General features: G+C 36.1%; 1 protein-coding gene across 15 annotated transcripts in view; it reads right to left on the bottom strand.

Moving 5' to 3' along the window:
- Nucleotides 1–2,156: 2,156 nt before the first annotated feature.
- Nucleotides 2,157–21,217, bottom strand: part of ERBIN (erbb2 interacting protein) — a 116,118-nt gene continuing 97,057 nt past the window's right edge. For 11 of the 15 annotated variants that reach the window (XM_071731168.1, XM_071731162.1, XM_071731163.1 and 8 more), the window contains 8 exons: nt 18,832–19,015; nt 16,655–18,176; nt 9,941–10,084; nt 8,983–9,114; nt 7,123–7,332; nt 5,867–5,959; nt 5,211–5,285; nt 2,157–4,798 (listed from right to left, as the gene is read on the bottom strand). In XM_071731168.1, the coding sequence (XP_071587269.1) occupies nt 4,691–4,798; nt 5,211–5,285; nt 5,867–5,959; nt 7,123–7,332; nt 8,983–9,114; nt 9,941–10,084; nt 16,655–18,176; nt 18,832–19,015 (2,468 nt within the window). In that variant the 3' untranslated portion in view covers nt 2,157–4,690. The remainder of the gene's footprint in view (nt 4,799–5,210; nt 5,286–5,866; nt 5,960–7,122; nt 7,333–8,982; nt 9,115–9,940; nt 10,085–16,654; nt 18,177–18,831; nt 19,016–21,217) is intronic. The other 4 variants (XM_071731171.1, XM_071731172.1, XM_071731170.1 and 1 more) reach the window with 2 other exon arrangements.

Consider the following 21,217-nt stretch of genomic DNA (forward strand, 5'->3'; position numbering starts at 1 on the left):
TGAGGAAGATAATTCCTGATGGCAGAAGAGCAGAAATTATTTGATACTGTAACTTGAAAAAAAAATTCCTAAATCAGCTATACCCTACTGAGTATCAAAAAGTAAACAATAGAGATTTTGAGAAAGATGTTCCTTCTGTTGTTTGATCTTTTTGTTTTCTAATACATGCTACAGGGAAAACTTATTAAATAGTGTTCTTGTTCATAACAAAATATGCTTCCGAATACACAGACTGTGAGAAATCACAGTAACATGTAAAACAGACCAAGAGACTCAAACGCTATAGCAAATAATCCATTTCCAGCCAAATTTTATACACTTCCGCCAAGCGTTCATCAATGCTGCAAGACCGTTGACATATGGGTCAAGGAAAGCATTGAACTGATAATCATTAGGTCTCATGATTGGATTTTTATGTTTTTTTGGTTTTTTGCTAACTTCAGTTGACCAGTGTATGATCTTAAAATAGAAATTCTGAATTCACTTACTTTGGCTAATTTAGAATTTCATACAGCTCTCTTAAGGGGCAATCCTACAGTGCAATTGTAACATTTAGTCTCTTAGAACCCCAGTTTCAAGATAAGTCTCATAGATGCTGCAAGAGAATGCTCTAGACACATTCCAACACTGAATGTAATCCATGGGAACACATCAAAAATCTACACCCTCTGTGAAAAAGTGTCTCCATTCTGAAAAGCAAAAGTTGGACCCAGCATTCTCAGGTGCTTGATGAAAAAGTGAACTGCTGAGTTACAAAATAAAGTAGGAAACAAAAGGCTCAGCTGCACAGGAATGAGGCTCACCTAACAAATACATGTGAAATGTGAAAGAATAAATTTTGATGAATAAAAGACAACAAAATGTCTTAAAAAGAGAGCTCGCAGGGAAAAAATTAAGAGGGAAAAATTTCAAAGTCCAAGTAGAGAGCAGATACAGAAAGTCTTAAATAAGGACAGACCCAGTTCTCCAGGGTCATCAGGGCTGTAATGTGTAATAGAATATTTTTCCTGTGTAGAGGAAGCAGGAAGTCAGGTCAAAGTAGGTGATTCTCTCCTTCTACTGCACTGTTGTGAGACCTCACCTAGAGTACTATGTCCAGTTGTGAAGTCCCCAACACAAATGATCCCACTCACCTCTCCTGTGAAATCCTGTACTTAGCTCTTTACTTTCTTTACCACATAACCCTTGTACATCTCCTCAGAACACTGTCAAGACACTTAATTTTAGCCCTGCTCTTTGACTTAGTTACCCCTCTCTGTTATCAAAACTACTTAGTCTGCATCAGATAAAGACCACTCATCTCCAAAAGAGATGTGTGAAATCAGCTTCCACAGCTGACTTCCTTGCAAGATTGGGTTATTCACAAAAGTATTTTTATTGTGAATAACCCAGCCTTTCAGTGAAATTACCTAAAGCAGACTCTGGGTCACTGAGATGCACAGAGAGTGAAATAAATAAGAATTTTCTAATGTATATTGATAGAGTAGTAAGGTCTACAGAAACTATAGAAGAATAAATTGTTACTATGGAGAATTTCCTAGACCTTAAATAAGTCAGTTACACACAGCTTTAAAGAGCATTAGTTTATTATCTATTCTCCATGTGTTACCTCAGAAACAGTCTAATTATACACAAAAATTTGGAATGTTGAATAAATGCTGATCAATAAAAACATTTCATAGCTGCTGACAAGGGAATATTCCTAATCAAAATGAAAATAATTGTAAGGTTTGATTCTGTGTGTTGTTTATTGCTGTTTGTGTTCATAGAATGCTTTCAAGTATATACACATTTTTTTAACTCCAGTCCAAAAAAGAAACTAAAAAATATTTACATAATAAATATGTGGGAGACTGAATCTTTTCATTATATCAGTTGAACTGATTCTTTAATGAGCTATTAAGAATAGAAAGAATTACCAGAGTTTGCATCAACTCCTTGCCATGATGAGTAACCTAGGCTGCTGATGGACTTTATTCTATTCAAAATGCAGTTTCAGATGCATTAAAAATGAAAAGTGCTGATACTGTCTCTCCTCCTGCTGAATCCTGTCTGGACTAGTTCAGGAGACATCTTTCTCCCAGTCTCTGCATATCATCTAGTTTGACATATGTTTACCTTTACACACAGACACTGAAGGAACAAACACATCTCAGTCCACTGAAAACTCCAACATTTAATGAGTAAAATCACCATAATCCATGTTTTATTAGATGGTCAATTTGCTAATTTACTGAAGACAAGCTTTGGCCAAGTATTTCCACAAGAAGTACTAAACTTCTTGCTATAAATCTCTACTTCCATAGTTCTACCACAGCCAAGCAGTTTTTGGTAGAATCTTCCTGTGATACATAAATCTGAAAATTAAGTGACACAGCAACATTTAAAACTTCTGTTACCATTAAAGCAAAATACAATACAGTATAATTCCTTAGTGATATATTTAAATGTACTGCAAAATGTATACAAAGTCAGTCCAAGATCAGTAAAGAATCAGTTCTGCTTTTTGGACATTTCCCTTCCCAAAGATACAGGTTATATAGAAGACCAAGGTAATTTAGGACTTGTCTGTATGCATTCCCTTTAAAAGGCAGTGTGTGATACAAAGAACATGATTAAAAGTAGTGAAAAGGTGATGTGACCATTTTGCATTTTCAATAAAAAAACTGAAACTAAACAACAACAAAACACATCTTAGAAGGGGAACACTGAAGCCTGCCATTATATAGCTATGTTTCTCATTCGTTTCTTTGAAGATTAATAGCACACAGAAAATAAATGAATTATATCAAAATACAGCACATTACTGCTAATATATCAAAAAATCATTTCTATGTAAATATTACTGAAAATCAACTAAAAAGAATTAAAATATACAAAGAGTTGTTAAAGGGTTTCAATTAATATTAGAACTATACACAGTACAATAAGCAATAGTTAACATCTCTGAAAGAAGTGCAATAATATTGGAGTTCACTTATTTTAAAAGTACTGCCTGTTTATTACTGCTAGCTATGTATAATTCCTCTCTTCTGCTCATTGTCCCAAAACTAAAAGAGGCTGGTGTTTTTGCTAGCTTTATGAAAAGCATTTACTTTTGCACACATGGGTTGAAAAAAAGCAATTTATACCTGTCTCAAGCTACCAACTTATATGTGATTAAAAATGAACTGCAATAACTGAATATTGCTCTAATGACAGGCTCATCATTAGCCTTGATTAAGAACAGTTATTGGTCTTCTATGGCACTTTTCCATGGTCCATAACAACCGTGTATTAATTACCACTGCAGATTATGCAGTCGATTCAATTACAATGGAGAAAGAGAAAAATAAAAGTTAATGTTCTGGTAAACAAAATTAATAGAATCATAATTGAGTATTTCATACAGTAATAAGGAACGAAGGCAGCCTGTGGTAAATCACTATTACATTAATAAAGTTAGAAACCCTTTAATGACTCTGAAGTGTCTAGTTCACATTTAATGTTACCTGTAGAACAGCCCTTTAAGAAACATCATTACGAACTGGTGAGTTGTAAGCACACCCTCCCTCTACTCTCCACCTCACCACAGCAATTTTCCATCACTGTTCAAAGATTCACAAACTTACTTTGGTTACCTAGCTCCATGCGTATTGTTTCCTTTTTGATTAACAAGGCAATGCAAAGGCCAAACAAAATCAAGATGTTTTTCTTAATGCTGTCTGCATCATTTACTCTGTGTGTGTTTAAATATATATTACAGGCAACAACCTTAAAAACTGGCCATTTCAGTTTCATTTTTAAAATCTGTAAGGTTAAAACTGAGTACTCTTTATAAAGATAAAAGTATCACCATTTCCACAAAGTTGGGTATTCCCATGGCAGAGAAAAACCTCTGGGCACAGTTCCACAGTACAGATGAAAAAACTATGTATGCAAGAAAACCTAACTAAACATGAATTGCACGTGGCAAAGGAATATTCAGTGACTACATTATGAACAAATCCTGTAGAATATCAGAAATTTGTAGTTTCAGTCTTCCTAAAAAACACCGTAAGCTTTTATTGCATTTTCTATTGGTAGATGTACACTCCAGACCTAAACACTTCCTTCTTCTCTGATTCCAGATTTAGATAGCAAATAGTTATTTCACCTGACCTTTTTCTCTGTCCAAACAGCACCACCTTCCATCTACCCGTTCACCGATACAATGTGCACATAGCAAAACCAACATTTAATATCCCCAGTCTGTATCTACAGAAGTGGTTTCAGTATAACACATTAATATCTGGTGAATAAAAATAAAGGCAATAAACAGCTACAGGACAGACAGCCCTGCCATCTGTCCATTGGCTACCCCCGAGGCTTCACAAAGCCTTGCACAAGGTTTAGTAACGTGCATGAATTATCCAAAAATAAACCTACCATCTGTACAAAAAAGCAACACAGGTTTGTTCTTGGAGGAGTGATCCTTAGATTGCTATAATGCTTAAAAACAAGTTTATCCACCATAAGCATTTCCAAAAGGATTTCCTGTACTTTTTATACAGTGGTCTTTCCCCTTTAACCACAAGTTCAGTATTTTCTGTACAAATTTTGATCGTAATTCTTTTCAAGTTCCTTTCATGTATAAAAATAGGCAAAATATTCAGTTTCCTCTAAGTCCTTCAATGAATCCTGCTGGCTTTTACCCCCCAATCCACAGTATTTATGAAGAAACTTCTCGCACAATGATGAGCTCCACTGCATTCTGAAAAGTCTTTAGCAAAGATACTGCTTGCCCATGATCAATATTGATGAAGCTGTATCCATTAGCCTAAAAAGAAATATTTAAAATTGAAAATGAAAGTCTCATGTCATGTTAGTGAAACACATTAGTATTTCATGTTAGTCTATTTAAGCTTTAAGGCTTATTATTATTCAGAACACTGAACGTGATGAAAGTTAAATAAACTATAGTAAAGCCTAATGAAATGCTAATCTTCCACCTTGAATGACACAATCAGTCTGTTTTTTTGACTTTAGAACCATAAAAAATATTCAGTGTTTGAAAAACTGGTCCAACTTAGTATCTCAGCCTGCATCATCTATCCTAATGTCAGGTGGAAGAAAAAAAGAAAAGATAGCAGTGATCTGCCTAAAAATTAATCATGCTGCTCTTAGAAAAGCTGACAACTAAAAATCAACTGGTATATTACACGGACTGGTTAATTAGATGACCACAGTACCTGAATTATCTTATCTCCAGGCTGCAGCAACTTAGATGCTGGTCCTTCTGGTTGCACTCTGGTTACAAATATACCCTTGAAAAACAGAGGTGGAAAATATTTTAACAACTTATTCCATGAATAGTAGGGTAGCACAAAATGGATGCAATTTTAAACAGTTTTTCTATTTTCCTTCCTAAGTAGAAATGAATGCAGTACATTTCTACTGGCTTTTGTGACTGTCTTCCTTTTCTGAAGGTAAACCCAGGAGAACTGCCTTTAAGGGATTACTGAAGGGCAATATCTGCCTTGTTTAATTTGGCAGATGTACATGTTAAGATGAATTATCAACCATCAAAATTAAGGCTATAGTCTAAATTATGTTATCTTAAAAGAGACTTCCTAACTGTAAACCCCACAATTCACTACCTCAGATCTCTTGATCAGTATCTGGAACTGTGAAGAATCTGCAGAAGAATCATTCTCTGTGTTGTGCTGTGACCACTGTGGTCACCTCCCACCATGATTTCTGTACCATCTGTCCTTCATTTTCTCCCCTCCAGTCCTGCCTTAGTGGTTTGGAGGACGTACATTCTTCTCCCCTCCCCCGTCTTGCTGAACACTGGAAATATTATGAATCAGAATACTTATAAGGCACATTAGTATAAAATACTCACATCATCTTCAGGTCTGAATGGATTCCCTCTACCACCAACTCCTCCTGATATACTAAATCCAAGTTCTGGATCCTTGTCAATTCTCACGCGAATCTAAGTAGTTACAACCAAAGTTAGATGAACTGGCTAAAAATCTGCATTAAAAACTACTGTAATTAAATCAGTACTGAGAAATTCGGATCAAAAATAAGAAGAATTACTTTATCAATTAATTATATCTTTAACAAGAAAAAAACCTAAACACCTACAAATAAACAAAATCAGAGTTTAAGGGAGTACTGCGTCTCATATTATTAATTCAGAACAAGATTCCAATACAACAGCATCATGTATCATTGTACATATTCACCATTACAGTCCCTCTTACTATAAACATAGTTGATGTGGGCTTTAAACTCACAGATCTTTAGATCTAATGTAAATTAATTCAATGCCCCCAGCAGATACACAAGTTCATACAAAAGAACCTGTTCCTCCTATTTTTTGCTACTTCTACCTGAATTTTAAAGATCAAACTTTGTTCCTGTTTTAAGCTGTATGTATCCAAAACTGTCTGCCCCTTCCTCTTGACAGAATTGTTGACTACAAAACTTACTTTATGCAAGTGGTGGACAGTCTGATTCTAGCAAAGAATGAAAACAGACTTTTCTTAAAAAACTCAACACACCCTGTGTCCAAGAGCAGGAAGATTGTTGCCACAATGGAAGAGCCACTGAATTACATACAATTATCATTGTTCTAACCCACATCTATCATAAATAAAACTGATAATTATCAGACAGGCATCACAAGTTCAGACTGTTTTTACGCTGCCTTTTTCTAATGGATGGCTATTTCTACATTTGTAGGCTTTTGAAACATTCTGGATAGCATGAGTAGGTGTAAATAATTGTAAGTTGTACATCCACTTTGTATTTTTTCAGTTACTAGATAAATAATAAGTTGGTCATCAAATACGTAGTTGAGAAATAAATTTCTAGCCCAGCAGAAGCAAACTGAAGTTTTTGGGAGATTCTATTAATCTACCACACTTCTCTCTTCAAATGTTCACACAAAAAATAATCAGAGATTAAAACTAGAAGCAATGTTTGATTTCAGTAGTAGAATTGCATTCAGATAATGGTGCCTTCTGCTGGAGGCAAACTGCTACAGAATTTCTGTTACCACCTACAGAAAAATGGTAATAAATGAAAACAATCCAACAATTCACTGCCACTGATAGACAGATGTATCATCATGTTAGATTTTATTCCTACCTCTTGCTTTGCCAACTCATGGCTTTGTCTGGGAGAACACTGGGACTGGGCATAGGGAGGCTGGTGGGCAACTTTCAACATCAGATAATCAATTAATTGCTCTCTAGATGGGTGTCTTGCTACTGATGACTGAGGAGGGAGATGATGGACTTGGCTGTAGTTTGCCTGAGGTCTTTGAGGCTGGCACATCTGTCCATTTGTCAAAGGTATCTGAATAAAACATGAATGCTCAATGTCATGCATTTTATAAGCAGCAACCCTGTCTTGTTTATTATTTCAATATTGTCCATACTTGGCTGCTTTTAATTTTAGGAACATTACTAAAACTACTTTTCTGGATCATATATAATTGCACTTAATTCTCTTTACAGTCAACAGCTCTGAACTAGTGAGAACAAATCAGAAAAACAAAAACTCACTTTAAGTGATAATTTACAAGGACAGATGAGATAGATCTTTGCTTTTAATCACTTGTTTCACACTGAGTTATCCCAAACATTATTTTCTAGCAATGACAGTTAATCTTTTGTTAACATATCTGTCATTGATTTGATAAGTATAATGATGACAACACAGTAAGGTACATAACTGTTGAGACATGTCACTAGGAATGATACTGGGGATAACCATGTTTGTCACTGAAAACTCAAGAGTTGCTGTTGTCTCTGTGTTGAGGGCAGCCTCCTCCCTCCTCACCCACATGCCTGGTGCTCTTACACAGCCTAAGTAGTCACTCATCTGCCTGTATGTTCCAAGAATACTACAGTCTTGAGTGACACTTTTTTTTTCTGCCTGCCACCATCATCTCATTAGTTATAGAATAGGATTAAAATGCTCTCTTTCTCAATATTATAAAATAACTCAATATTATAAAATAACTGAAAAGTGCACATTTCAACTTTTAACCATGCTGTGGGAATGAACACATACCAGAATCTATTCTGTTGAGCTTTTTATGTCAAAGTGATGCTAAGACACGCTACTGTGTGCATATATATATATAATTTTTAGCCTATTTACAGATCAGATTTATTAAAATAACACATTTTTCTACAGTTTTTTTTTTTAATGTAAATGCCCAAAGAAGTTGTGTGTGCATTCCTCCTCTCTGGAAGTGTTCAAGGCCAGGTTGGATGGGGCCTTGAGCAATCAGGTCCAGTGGGAGGTGTGCCTGTTCATGGGGGTTGGAACTAGATGATCCTTAAGGTGCCTTCCAACCCAAGCCATTCTGTGATTCTGTGAAAAAGAACCTATTTTTTTGTTGCACTGCCAGATACAGTTTACACAGGCACAGGTATCAACAGCTGTTCAAATCAGCAACATTCAACTGGAGAAATGCAGTTGAATTTATAAAAAGAAAACAATTTGCTACACTGCAACAATTTACAAGCATCCATTTAGTTTCATTGTAGTAGGTCTTGCTTGTATAGATGGTCCTTAGAGATGAAAACAGAAACTCTCATACTAATTCTGGTTTATCACTACAATTCCATCAAAGCAGATTTCAGGTTTGTTCTTGAAAAGATTTAATTAATTAGCTTCTCAGATTGCTTTCCTGAAATCATCTGCCATATTCTAATTTCCACTTGCAATTACAAATATTGCTTCACATTGCTTCTCTCAAAGTCTTTCCTGACATAACATGAGGACTATCCCCCTTCGTATAAGTAAATATTTTAACTTCCAAGCAGCAGATGGTATTTAATTTACGTCACCTACAATACCTGGGTATTACATTTTAAAGAAACCTTAGTTCCAACTGCTATCCCAGCCCATGATTTAACAAATAATAAAAACAGTAAACCTCCCGTACAAAGAAGAATAAATATATCCTTTCCATGGTGTCATGTAGATAATTACCTGCACAGCTATTTTCTTCATGCTGTCTGGTGGAATATCTTTGAGACTAAGTGTGGCAGATGAGTAATTTTGCTGTCCTGAAATGAATACTTCATCCTGACATTGGTCTCCTGGAGTAGAAGCCTGGGGGTGCTTTAAAAAGAATAGAGAAGGTAAGATGGCTGCCTTCACATAATTTAAAACTAAATTCCCATCAGAAGCCCAGAACAAAACATTTTAAGGGCTTCATCATACGTTATCCTCTTTGATAAACTAGTACACTGTTTGTGTAGAAAATCTTAGCAGCCAAGACACCACACCCATAAAATATTGATGGACATTTAAAAAACTAAAAACGGCAGAGGTGTCTTTGATCATTAATAAACTGTTTAGAAAAGTAAATGAATGCTAAGGGCTGCCTGTTCAAGGATTTGTACAGTTAAAATGTCTTCTATTGATTTTATCCTGCTCACAATGGATACTATAACATGACTCAGGGTGCTCAGCTTTAAGAAATAATTTCCTCATTTTCTTACAAACTAAAATATTTTTGTGAATTCATTTAGAATCTGACAGTACAGTTTATATCATCAGAATTTGATGGGGGGAAAAAAATAGCATAGTAAGGTTTTGTTCAAACTTTTATCAACCAAGGCTAAATTCAGAATGGTGATCTCTTGTTCACATATGTAAAACGAAAGCAGACACTATTACATATGTTTAGCCACCTGTAAGAGCCAATTAGAAAAACTCAACTTCATGATATTAAATTGAAAAGCCTTCCCATAAATTTAAGGCATATGGAAGGAAGGCAAAGTATTTGATTTTATGCCTATAAAAAAAATTCCAGCACAAATTATATTCTTTTTATTGGAAGCATTACCCATATATAAAAGGATAACTCTATTAATTTATGGACACCTCTCACAGTTTATTCTTTCCCCCTCTATATATTGCAATGCCTCCTGTAGGTACTCACTCGAACAATGTGCACACCAGAACCTCTTCCGTCTGCAACACTCAAGGCAACACTACCCTGGCTGCCATGCAGATCCCTAGAGCTGCCATAGTGAAAGCTGCTAACTGCAGCATAATTGGAATTAAAGGACCTAGACAGCATGCTCTGAATAAAGAGGGGACAGATTTAACACAGAGATTAGTGCAGCATGCATAAACCACAAGACATGTTATACATAGACTAATACAAACATAATCCATTGTCATGCAAGATAAAAAACATGCAAGAACAGTACTACTGTGATGTATAAAACACAACTCAGTGACCCCTATTTACCTTTATTTACTGTAAATCAGAATTACATGTAAATAAAGTAATTCAAATGTTCATGTGTCTGGAAAAGCAACAAAGGTGCACCACGTATCGAGATTTCTAGGTTTTAACTAAATTTGCAAAATATCAAATATATTGTAGGAAGAGAAGACAAACCCCTGTGGAAACCCACCTATTTACCATTTGTTGGTCTCACTTTCCCCCTATTACCGGTAACAGTACAAATGAAAATTTACAGAGGTTTGATCTACTGCATTTTCTCATTATTGCAATGCTCTGAACAGGACAAATGCATTCCAGTAACACTTCATTCAAAAATGTGAACGAGACTCATTTAAAGAAAAACAGCTTGGTAAGAAACCTCCAAGTCCATCTGTGTGCTCTATAGGCCATCAAACAGGTAACATGAGCTCAAGGACAAATGTGGGAGTGATTTGGTTTTGAGCTTCATTACCTTGCAAACCTGACCTCTGCAATGTTGGCAAGGGTAACAGAAAGAAAGCAGTAGACATTACCATCTTGCCACCATGGACTTTCATGGTTTTAAGAACAAAAGAATACACAGAAGAACAAAAGGAAAATTCTTTACATGCCAGATGACAAATGAAACAAACCTATCTTGAAAAACTGACAGAAGACCCATGTAAATATACAATCATAGTAAAAAATCAAAGCATCAAACCCCACCAAATTTAAATTTAGTGCTTCAAAGCACGTTCTTATAACTCTTCTCAAAATACACTCTGATTAGATAAGGTGGCCTTTTTCCCTGACTTGTAAAGGCAAGTCCCTGAAGTCTCCTTACATGAAGGTCCTCTCAGAGATTCCTACATCTCTCCATCTTCTTTAAGTGGCAAAAAGACAAGATAAAGATAGAAGGAAAGCCTGGTGAGACTAGAAAGTTATCTTCTGAAATGTCTCTAGCATACCATTACACTATAAGTATCCCTAGATCCACTAGGTTCACTATTGTCTTAGAAGGTCCCAGATTGTTAAGAAATAGTGATAATCTAAATCCAGATTTATATTTACAATTTAAGATAGATCTGCAGAAGTCACAACTTTCGTACTATTTGTAGAGGCAAAAACTTGAACATCAAGAATTAAGATTTCTGTTAACTCTTTTTAGTGAGCTTCAAGGTGTTTACATAGCCAGAGAATAGTTTTATTCTGGTGTTTATAAAATCCCCTTTCCTGGCAAAGCATTCTTCCAAAGTACAAAACATTACTATACAATTGCTGTAGAAAGACATCAGAAGCACCACACCTAGCATTTTTCTCCTCCTCTACATTGAACATTCCTCTACATGTCTCCTCCTCTTTAGCCAAACCAAAAGGAACCCAGAAGCACAAACTGTACAGGGCAAGTACTATTTAAAATTACATGGAGGTGAAAGAAAGTTTTAGTTTAACACAGTAAGAGATTTCTAGTGACAAACCTAGGAAGTATTCTTCCTCTACCTATTCTCTGCTAGGAAGAGAGAAACCGAGGTATTTGGAGTATGAACAGCACTCTTCAATTTTGCATCTCAATGTGAGCATGGTGAGGGTCCCTAGTGAGATTCCTGAAGATTGCTGCACCAGAAAAGACACCTTTGGAAATCTGAATATGCCATTCAGATGCCACTAAAACATCTGTTTTTAATTTCAATTGATTAAAAATTAAAAATGAAACAAATCCATGGCCTAAACTTCAGATTAAACATGAATGCTAATGCCAAATACCAACTCCCTTCTCCACTTGCTGTAATACAGTGCCTTACAGCAAAATGGCCTGCAAAATAATAATTCAGATATTTGAGCCTTGAAAAATCTCATTTCAGTTACTCTAAACCAATACAGATGACATGTTCAACTATATTTTGCGAAAGCTACATTCACTAGAAATCAGTTATTCCTCTGTGAAGAACGCATATAAAAACTACAAGAAATCAAGAAAAAATGGCTATCTGCAAAGTAAAAAAAAAAGTCAAACTCAGCCTTCTAGTGGAATAAGTTTAAATGCAGGCAGCTAGTAGCATAGCTTGGAGTTTACTTACATTCTTTTTGAATGCTAAGAGTCAAAATATATTCTCCATTTTGCAGCTTACAAGAGAATTAAAAGTTTCAGATTTCAAATGAGTGTCTTTTGGGAATTGATGTGCCTTAACACATTTACTTAGGTGGAAGAGAATAAATAGTGGAACTTCCTAGGTTTACTTATATTGGACAATAGTGCTGTACTTTTAAGACTGTCTAGAGTCTGCCCCAACAATCCCATGGAATCTTGGTATAGAACAGGAAGTAGTAAAATTCCAAGTACCTGCAGGAAACACAACTTGACACTCTACTTATCTCGAAATAAACCCTTAATTGCTAACCTAATGGCTAAACTTAAGTGTAAATTTTTTATTTATTTATATAACACTACTTAGTTTCAATTGCCAACTGAAGGTGGACGTAAGTTACCCCTTGAGGCTATATTAAATGTCTAGAAATTCCATCACTTTTCATTCCCACCATGACTACCAAAGATTCTTTAGGAAAAGTTGCTGAAGGTATTCTGGTAGATTTGAAATGCCCAAAATTAATATTTTAAGCCTTTTGATATAAAAGCACACAAGTAAAGAAAAGCTTTGTTTGAAATCTTAAGATTTCAAGATACTGTTTTATCCCAAGGAAGAGCTTAAATATTCTGAAACTATTTTTCAGTTTTGAGAGAGGGAAAACACAAGTAGGCATGGATTTAGCTTTCTGGTCCTGCAAAAAAATGTATCTTCAGTAACTGACAGCAATCTTATTGAAGAGTGATATACAGAAAATTATATATAATTTAAATTCTACTATCATAAAATGTTTGCATTTTGAACTTTTGTTACATTCCAAATGCATAAGAATTTTCTTTTTGAAGTGTGATGTATTGAACTCCACAAAATATCATTATAAAATATGGATGGTTCAGTAGTCCATTTAAAATGGAGAAAAAACCCACTCACATAAAAATTTAAAACTACCAGCTATGGAATAGATAGCATTCCTGTAATTTATCAGTGTCAAGATGTTCTTCAGGCTAAGATCTTGTAAACAGTAAAGCACTTAATTTAAAATGTGCAATACCCACTAAAGGTACTTTCCTTGCATACTAGGTATGTAACACAGAAAACTAATTAAATAAAACCTTTCAAACATTTATTAAAACTGTAGTCCTATATCTGTACTGAAACCCTTGGACATTTTTCTTTTAATAAGGCACTATACACTGGTAACCTTTAAGAACATCTACTCTGATTTCTGAATTGGAAAGCAGAACTCAAACTTCATGACCTCTCATCTGAAAACTCTGCCATTTTAGATAAACAGAAAAAGTAGACAAAAATGGAGTACTGAAGTCCAAGTGAATTTAGAATTGAAAGCAGACATGTACCTTGGGAAGAACTCCCAAAGGATCCATAACAACAAAAAAAAAAATATAAGGAAAGGACAGAGTTGGATTCAGTAACTCTTTCTGACAACTCAGCACATAGAAATATAAGATACTTGCAGGTAACTGTTGTAGAAATTCATTACTGCACTTCATGGATGAGAAATTCCTTTACCACACAATAAAATGTGTGTTACTTTGGTGTTTTTACATAGGCAGTATTTTAGTTTAAATTCCAAAATGAGCATTTTCAACAAGACTACTATAGAAGACTACTGGAGGTGCATCAGGTAGTAAAATTGGCAAGTCACATTCAAAAAGGAAAGAAGAAAAAATCTGAAAAATATTACTGTTCCTAAAACCTCACTGATGCACTAAACTTTTGAGGTTGGCAGTGAGGCAGAATTGTCACTATTATTTCCAACAGCTTACATATATAACTACTACAGAGCAGCTTGACATTTAAATAAGCTCTTTTATTTATGCCACAAAATGTTCTGCGTTATGTAGTTGTTTCTCCTGAAAATATGCAAAATGTCTATTTATGAATGTTCTCATGAGCTATTTTCACCTCCCTTCAACCAGATGGATAATTTTAGTTGCCTCCTTGCAGCTAGCCAAAGGGATTACAAATGCTGGTTATTGGCCTGGAATTCACTGCTTATAATTTTTCCTGGGCTTAAAGCTATTCTGTATCACTTCTCATGCAAACCTGCCTCAGGTAAAAATGGCCAATAAATAAAACAATCGCTAGCTTTTAAATTTGTCCAACAAGTAGACACTGTTTATTTAGCGCTCCCCTCCTTCAGTTACTAAATTTTATAAAAATGAAATAAACAAGTACTTATCAGCACAGCCAAAAGAAAAAAAAAACAACCCCACAGCAAAATTAACCCCTAAACCTCACTGCACCTCTTTCCTAATAAGCAGAAGAGAGAAATAATGAACATGATTAAATTCAGATAACAGGCTCCAAAGAGTCACAGCAAAAATAATACCATTAGCCCTTACTATTGTATGAAACCACAGGCATGAAATTGGAATCAAATATTCATCGTAAGGCATAATTTTGTATACCTGTTTTTGTCAGTGTTGTTTTAACACTGACACTTATGCTTTAAAAAAAAAAAGCCATTTCAAATCCATGAAAGCGCTCTAAATTTCCAATAGATTCCTTAAATGAGCTCTGTAATTGAACTTATTCTGTACATGCTTGTTCCCTGAATGAGTTCTGTAATTACTGAATTTTGAAATATTTCAATAGTCTGGTTTTTAGATTAACCCCCACACACTACTTTTTAGTGGCAAACAGAAATACCCAAACTATCATTTTAAAAGAAGAAAAAAATATCCAGTAGGTTACTAGAATTTCCACATTATCATATTTGCCAGCTGCCATATAGGATCATATCTACATTTTTCACAGTTTAGATTTTTCTTTTTAAGTCTGCCATATCCCAGAGAATATAAAATAGACAATTATATACAGGTTCACTTTTAAACCCATAAAGAAGTCTAGATCTTTAAGTAAGAACTACTTTAAAATGCTTCCAGGCCAGAGAGAAAAGAAACACCTGCATACAAAGCAGACTTCTAAGATATGATAACTTAGATGCTCTGCTGACTTTTTAATAGCAGCTATTCTGTATCTAGTAGGAAAAAAAAAGAAAAAACTTTACATATAAAGCGTGATAGGAAGTATGGAAGGACATAAGGGCAATCAAGTCAACCTATCTCATTTCAGTAAAGCTGACTGCCATGGTACAGTGGCAGTACCTGAAGAGATACCACACAATACAGGACAGTACTGTGAAAGCCTTAAAATATGTACATGACTCAAACAGGATCAGAAGAATAGGTGCAGCCATTGTGCAGGCTTCTTCAGAAAACAAAACTCATCCCTGCCTTTCACTAGAAGTTATGCAACTTAAACAAAAGGGAGCCCATTCCCTTCAAGTAGTTGAATTTCGAAGAAAAATTATAGTGAAAAGTAACTTTTCCAACCATCTCAAATTAAATTTCTTTAGATACCATGGATGTTGAAGTACTTAGCATAGTAATCACAAATCAAACTTTTTTCTTTCAAAAGAAATACAAAACCTCATCAAATAATAGAAAAATATTTTGGCTGTTTGTCTCTCTTCCCTTCTGTGGAAAGAGGATGAGGCTAATCACATTCTACCCATTACCCAGTGATATTTTAAACTGGTTTATCTGGACAGCATAGATCATACTCTTCCACCTCTACACAAATTCTTTGAAGATATTTAATTGTGCAGCTCTACACAGCAGCTCAAATTCTTGATAGCATTTACAGTGCATTAAGAATCTTGTTCATCATCTCTAGTTATATCAAACCCCCTGTGATTTCTTGAAATGAACAAGATTTTTAAGAGTTCACTTCTTACAACAATAAATATTAATTTAACAATCTGTCAGATAACCTGTTTCAAAAGACAACTGGCTTGGAGGCAAATACATGTTAATTATGGTTTTTTAATTCTGTAACAACTGAAGCTCTAGACCTGTAATTCCAAAGAGATTTTACTGGTTTTCTTTTTCTTGTTCTTAAAGAGAAGAAATGTGAGACAAAAGGCAGAACAGAAAGATCAAGAAGTGTAAGGGAATATTTTAGTATAATACGAATACAATGCTACATTAAGAATTGCCTGGCTTCAAAGAGCTGGCCTTCCAGTCCAGCAGGTCAATGTGACATTATTTAGTATATTCTCAAGTAATTGGACTAAGCTGGCAAGTATGATGTAAAAACATCTGTGACTTTTCTTTCTTTTGGGAAAATTTCATTAGATTGAGCAATCTGGCTCATTTGGCAGCATTTGGCTGCTCCTCAGATATTTATCACAAACATGTTTATCCTTTTAAAGGTACTATCAGAAGTACTTTTTCACTGGTAATTAAAAGCACTTCAAAACAGAGAGTATTTAACTTATTCTATATTCAGGTAGCAGAAAGGTAGAAAAGTTCAAAAAAATTTTTTTTACCTTTTCTAGCTTTTTAGCCTCAATATGTCGAAGCACCTGTTCCCTCCAGTCATGAGGGACTTTACTTTTTCCTGGAGGGTCTAATAAAGAGTGCTCAGAGTTAACCCTTGGGTTTGATCTCTTTGAAGGGCTAGTCCGTGAGTAATTGAAGTCACTCACTGACATAGTTCTCTCTGGTATTTCATTCACTGAGGGCCGAGCACTCTGCGGTCGGGGCACGTTGGGACCATCAATGCTGTACGTGCGGGCAGAAAGAGGCCTCTGCTGCCCAGACATTATTGGTGGTGCTCTTCCCATTGAATGCAAATCTCTGTATGTTAAATAGTCCCCTTCAGGAACCTGAGTTCGCCTTGAAGGTCCAGTATCCCCAATATTGATAGAAGCTGTGGAAGACACACTGCTCTGCCTTTGGAGAGTGTGTCTGGTTGCTCCTGGGAGCAGTCTGTCACCCGGGGGAATAGCCCACATATCCATGTGTCTCCCAGACATCCGCTGGTGAGTGTTATACACAGCACTGCTTCGGACATTGTTATGATTGGAGAAATTCATGTTGGCAGAATGCTTCACATAGCCAGGGGTTTCTGTGCTGTCAGACCTCACCAGGCGTGAGGGAGGTAAGCTGCCCTGTTCTACTTGGGTGTTTTGTTTCTGAGGCCACAAGGTGTCTTTTGCTGCTGCACTGCTGCTGTACTGAATATTATACTGGGGAGCACAGAACTTCTGTGCACCACTTGCTGCTGACCCTCTCATGGCATTAGCACTTTCGGGATTGTGATTTGAGTCAAACTTCAACGCTGTTTTTGTAGAAGATACTAAATCAGATGATGATGACGACCCAGGAAAAACCTGCAAGGGCTGATCATAAAGAAGAGTAGCGGATTTACTTCGGACTATGTTTTTTCCATCTGCGCTATCAGGTGCTGATTTTACTGCCAAACTTGGCTGCTGAGAACCGTTCTCATTGACAACATCACAGATTTTCACACCACCAGTATCCATACTGGTGACACTCTGAGGTTTCATCACAGGACCACTTCTCTGTGGGGACAAATCTTCAGTGCTCCTTGAAACAGACAGCTCAACAGAATCATCATCAGCTGCAGTGCTTCTTGTTATTTTGTCTTTACTGGGAGACTGTACTGCTTCCTGAGGATGTCCATTTAATTTATCTATAGGATATTTATTTCCATTTTCCAAGTGCTTACTTTCTTCTTTTGTGTTGTTATCCAAAAAGCCCTTTACAGAAACTACTTCCTGTGTTTGTAACCTTTCTACAGGAACTGGCTCTGCCTCTTCACTAACCAGCTTACTGATATTCATGTTTATTTGGTCTAACTTGTGAGTCTCCTCTGCAGGAGTGCTTAGATCAACACCTTTTCCTATCAGGCCTAATCTTTCTTCGATGCTTAATTCATATTCAGACAAATTTGTAACCTTCTCTTGCACAATTATTTTTTCTTCTACTGTAATGTTCAACTCATCTCCATTTTGCAAAAGATTATTCAAATTTTCATCTTCTTGCCTGGAAAAAAAGATAGCTCTTAAAAGCAATTCCAAAAGGAACATATTCCTTTAAGAACTGTTTCAGAGAAAATAAACATTAACATGCAATACAGCCACACTGTGCATGTGGACAAAGACCAATATACAGCCAGACTCACGATTCGCTATTCCATCTTTTTAATCACATATCTGCAAGTCCCATGACAATTTTTGCATAAACGTCATGTACCTATTGGGAATTCTTTTTGAGAAAGGCACCTTCTAACTAAAACCTCAAGAAGAGTAGCAACCTCAAAGTCCATTCTCAGTAAGATTCTAAGACCTTTTTATAGTTCTGTTAGTAATAAAATTATTTTTTGACATTATGCAAATAAATACATAGAGCTTTTAAAAATGGTGTACTCAAGTATTCTGCAGGGAGAAAAATTGTAAGGAAGAAATTATTATGCCCTATTATTAAAGCAGAGGGAACCATGTCTTGTATACTAAAAACATACTCTGAACTCTTTTTTTTTAAACAAGGAGCTACTGCATTATTTAACATTATTTTAAAACATTAGTATTTAAATTAATGAATGCTAAATTTGTGAATTAGTGGAACGGACACATAATATGAAAGATTATATAACATTTTTCTATTACATTTGTTCAGTGGTATACAATGTCTTACAAACCTGATCTTGGATAAAACAGCAGCATGCGTTTCTTTGTCTGGAGAACAGAGAGAAATATCTTGGCTACTATCAGTATTTAAGGAAGCAGAATCTGACATTCGAGAAGGAGAGGAACAGTTGCTGTTATTTTGATTGCTGTTGTGGGTAGCTTCATCTGATAAGGAATCAGCATCTTTTGAATCATCTGAAATAAAAATTTGCCAATTTAGTTCCAAAGACATCTGTTTAATGGTCATTTAATGTATGTATGTGTCCTGGATTGGGCCAGGATAAAGGTGATTTCCTATCTTGTACTTCTGCTTTCAGCTAAGTCTCTTGTAAGGAGCTGCATGTGCTGAAATTAACAGCAAGTTTCTCAGTGTCTGTTTCTAGGACTGGTAACACTCAATGTTTATAGTTACTGCTAGAGACTGGTGTGCAGAACCAAGGACACTGCTCAGCCCTGAGGAATATTTTGCCCTCCAGAAGGAGTGAAGATGTCACACCTGAAACCCTCCTTTGGGGAGGAACAGACAAGACAGATGTCCAAAATTGGCCAAACAGAGTATTCCATCCCATACACATCATACTCAGTATAAATTTGAGAGATCACGAGGGTCAGACCCCTTCCTGCTTTCCCTTCTTAACCTGTCCCTGTCTGCTTCAGCATCCTGGGAGGATCCTGTCCGTTCCTCTGCCTGTGGTCCTGATCCCTGCCAGCCTGAATCTGTGTGTTCCTGCCTCCAGCTCCCAAATGCTGCTGAGCCCAGGAGTCCAGCCTGGACTTTCCCAGGGCTGCCCTGCAGCCTCAGTGGTGATGTGAGAGTTACTGGGGGAGCAGGGAGAGGAATGTGGTATCAATTTTCCTGTATATTTGTATATATTTAGTAATTTTCTCCTATTTATCATTACTGTTTCATTAAAGCTGTGTAGTTTAGTTTCCAACCCATAAGTCTCTCTCCCTTATTCTCTCTCCTTTCTTTATCAGGAAGGAGAGGGGGATTAATAGAGAGGATCTGTCGCTCAGTTTAATTGCCAGGCCAGTGTTAAACTGTGACAGTTTGCTACAGTACTTAGAAACTGTCTCTTGTTCTTCAGTAATTCTTCCTACTGGGAACTAAAATGTAAGCTAGCACTTTTGCAAACTTCATTCAAACTCACAAATACCAATTGGCACGAGTTCCTGTTTTTAAATATTTGTCTCAATGTAAACAGCCCTCACCGGTTAATGACATTTAACTTGCTGCTTTATTCCAGGCTTCTTTGGCATAAACTAGTGCTACATTACATCACATTTCCCAGAAAAGCCATCAAATCGTGTTTCTGTTTTCGCAATTATTTCAGAGTTTTGAATTACATGAGTCTACTAGCCCCTGTGAAAATGAAGCACACAGCTTCACATGTGGTATATTTTGAAATGTGTAAAAAATTCCTGATTTCAAACATTAAATCATTGCTAAATTGCTATTTATTAGACCAAGAACTCTGGAAAGACCTACATCACTGGATTAGATCTGTATAGTTTCATAAATGTAAAAAAAATAAAAAAAAAAACAAAACAGGAAAGAAAGATATTCTGCAGAGGTGGAGTCTGATGCATTCCCATGCTTTGTATATCACTTAGAATCATAGAATTGGCTGGGTTGGAAGGGACCTCAGAGATCATCAAGTCCAACCCTTGCTCCACTACCGCTGCAGTTACCAGACCATGGCACTGAGTGCCACATCCAGTCTCTTTTTAAATATCTCCAGGGACAGAGAATCCACCACTTCCCGGGGCAGCCCATTCCAATGTCTGATCACCCTCTCAGTAAAGAAATTCTTTCTAATGTCCAACCTAAACCTCCCCCAGCACAACTTGAGACCGTGCCCTCTTGTCTTGCTGAGAGTTGCCTGGGAAAAGAGACCAACCCCTCCCTGGCTACAACCTCCTTTCAGGGAGTTGTAGAGAGTTAGGAAAACAATCTGAGAGTAATTTACACCTATGGACATTTACTCATGCACAATGTATGCCTACTTACATACAACATGCACATAAAAATAATTTCTCTGTGGGACCTCAATTGACCTATGACTTTGATATAAGTGTACAAACAAATGCATTTAAATTTTTGCTTCAAGACATAGTCCCAGGTGCCATAAGCAAAAACTTTGTGAAACTAATGTCTGTCTCTAGAGACAAGAAAGAAATTTTGACTTACTACTTCAGTCAGGCAAAAAACCCTGAAGACTGCGTTTAGAAACATTAGTATTTTCCCCTGCATGTTATCCTCAGCAGACTCTTCCTCTACCTCCATATGATTTTTCTCCATACGACCCAGTTCTCACTCTTTGATACCTAATGGTCAAAAAACCTCTTGTCCTGGAAGGTACTGGAGTAGGGTACCATACAAAGCAAAATACAATT

Source organism: Heliangelus exortis, chromosome Z (assembly GCF_036169615.1).
Source record: "Heliangelus exortis chromosome Z, bHelExo1.hap1, whole genome shotgun sequence".
Classification (NCBI taxonomy): domain Eukaryota; kingdom Metazoa; phylum Chordata; class Aves; order Apodiformes; family Trochilidae; genus Heliangelus; species Heliangelus exortis.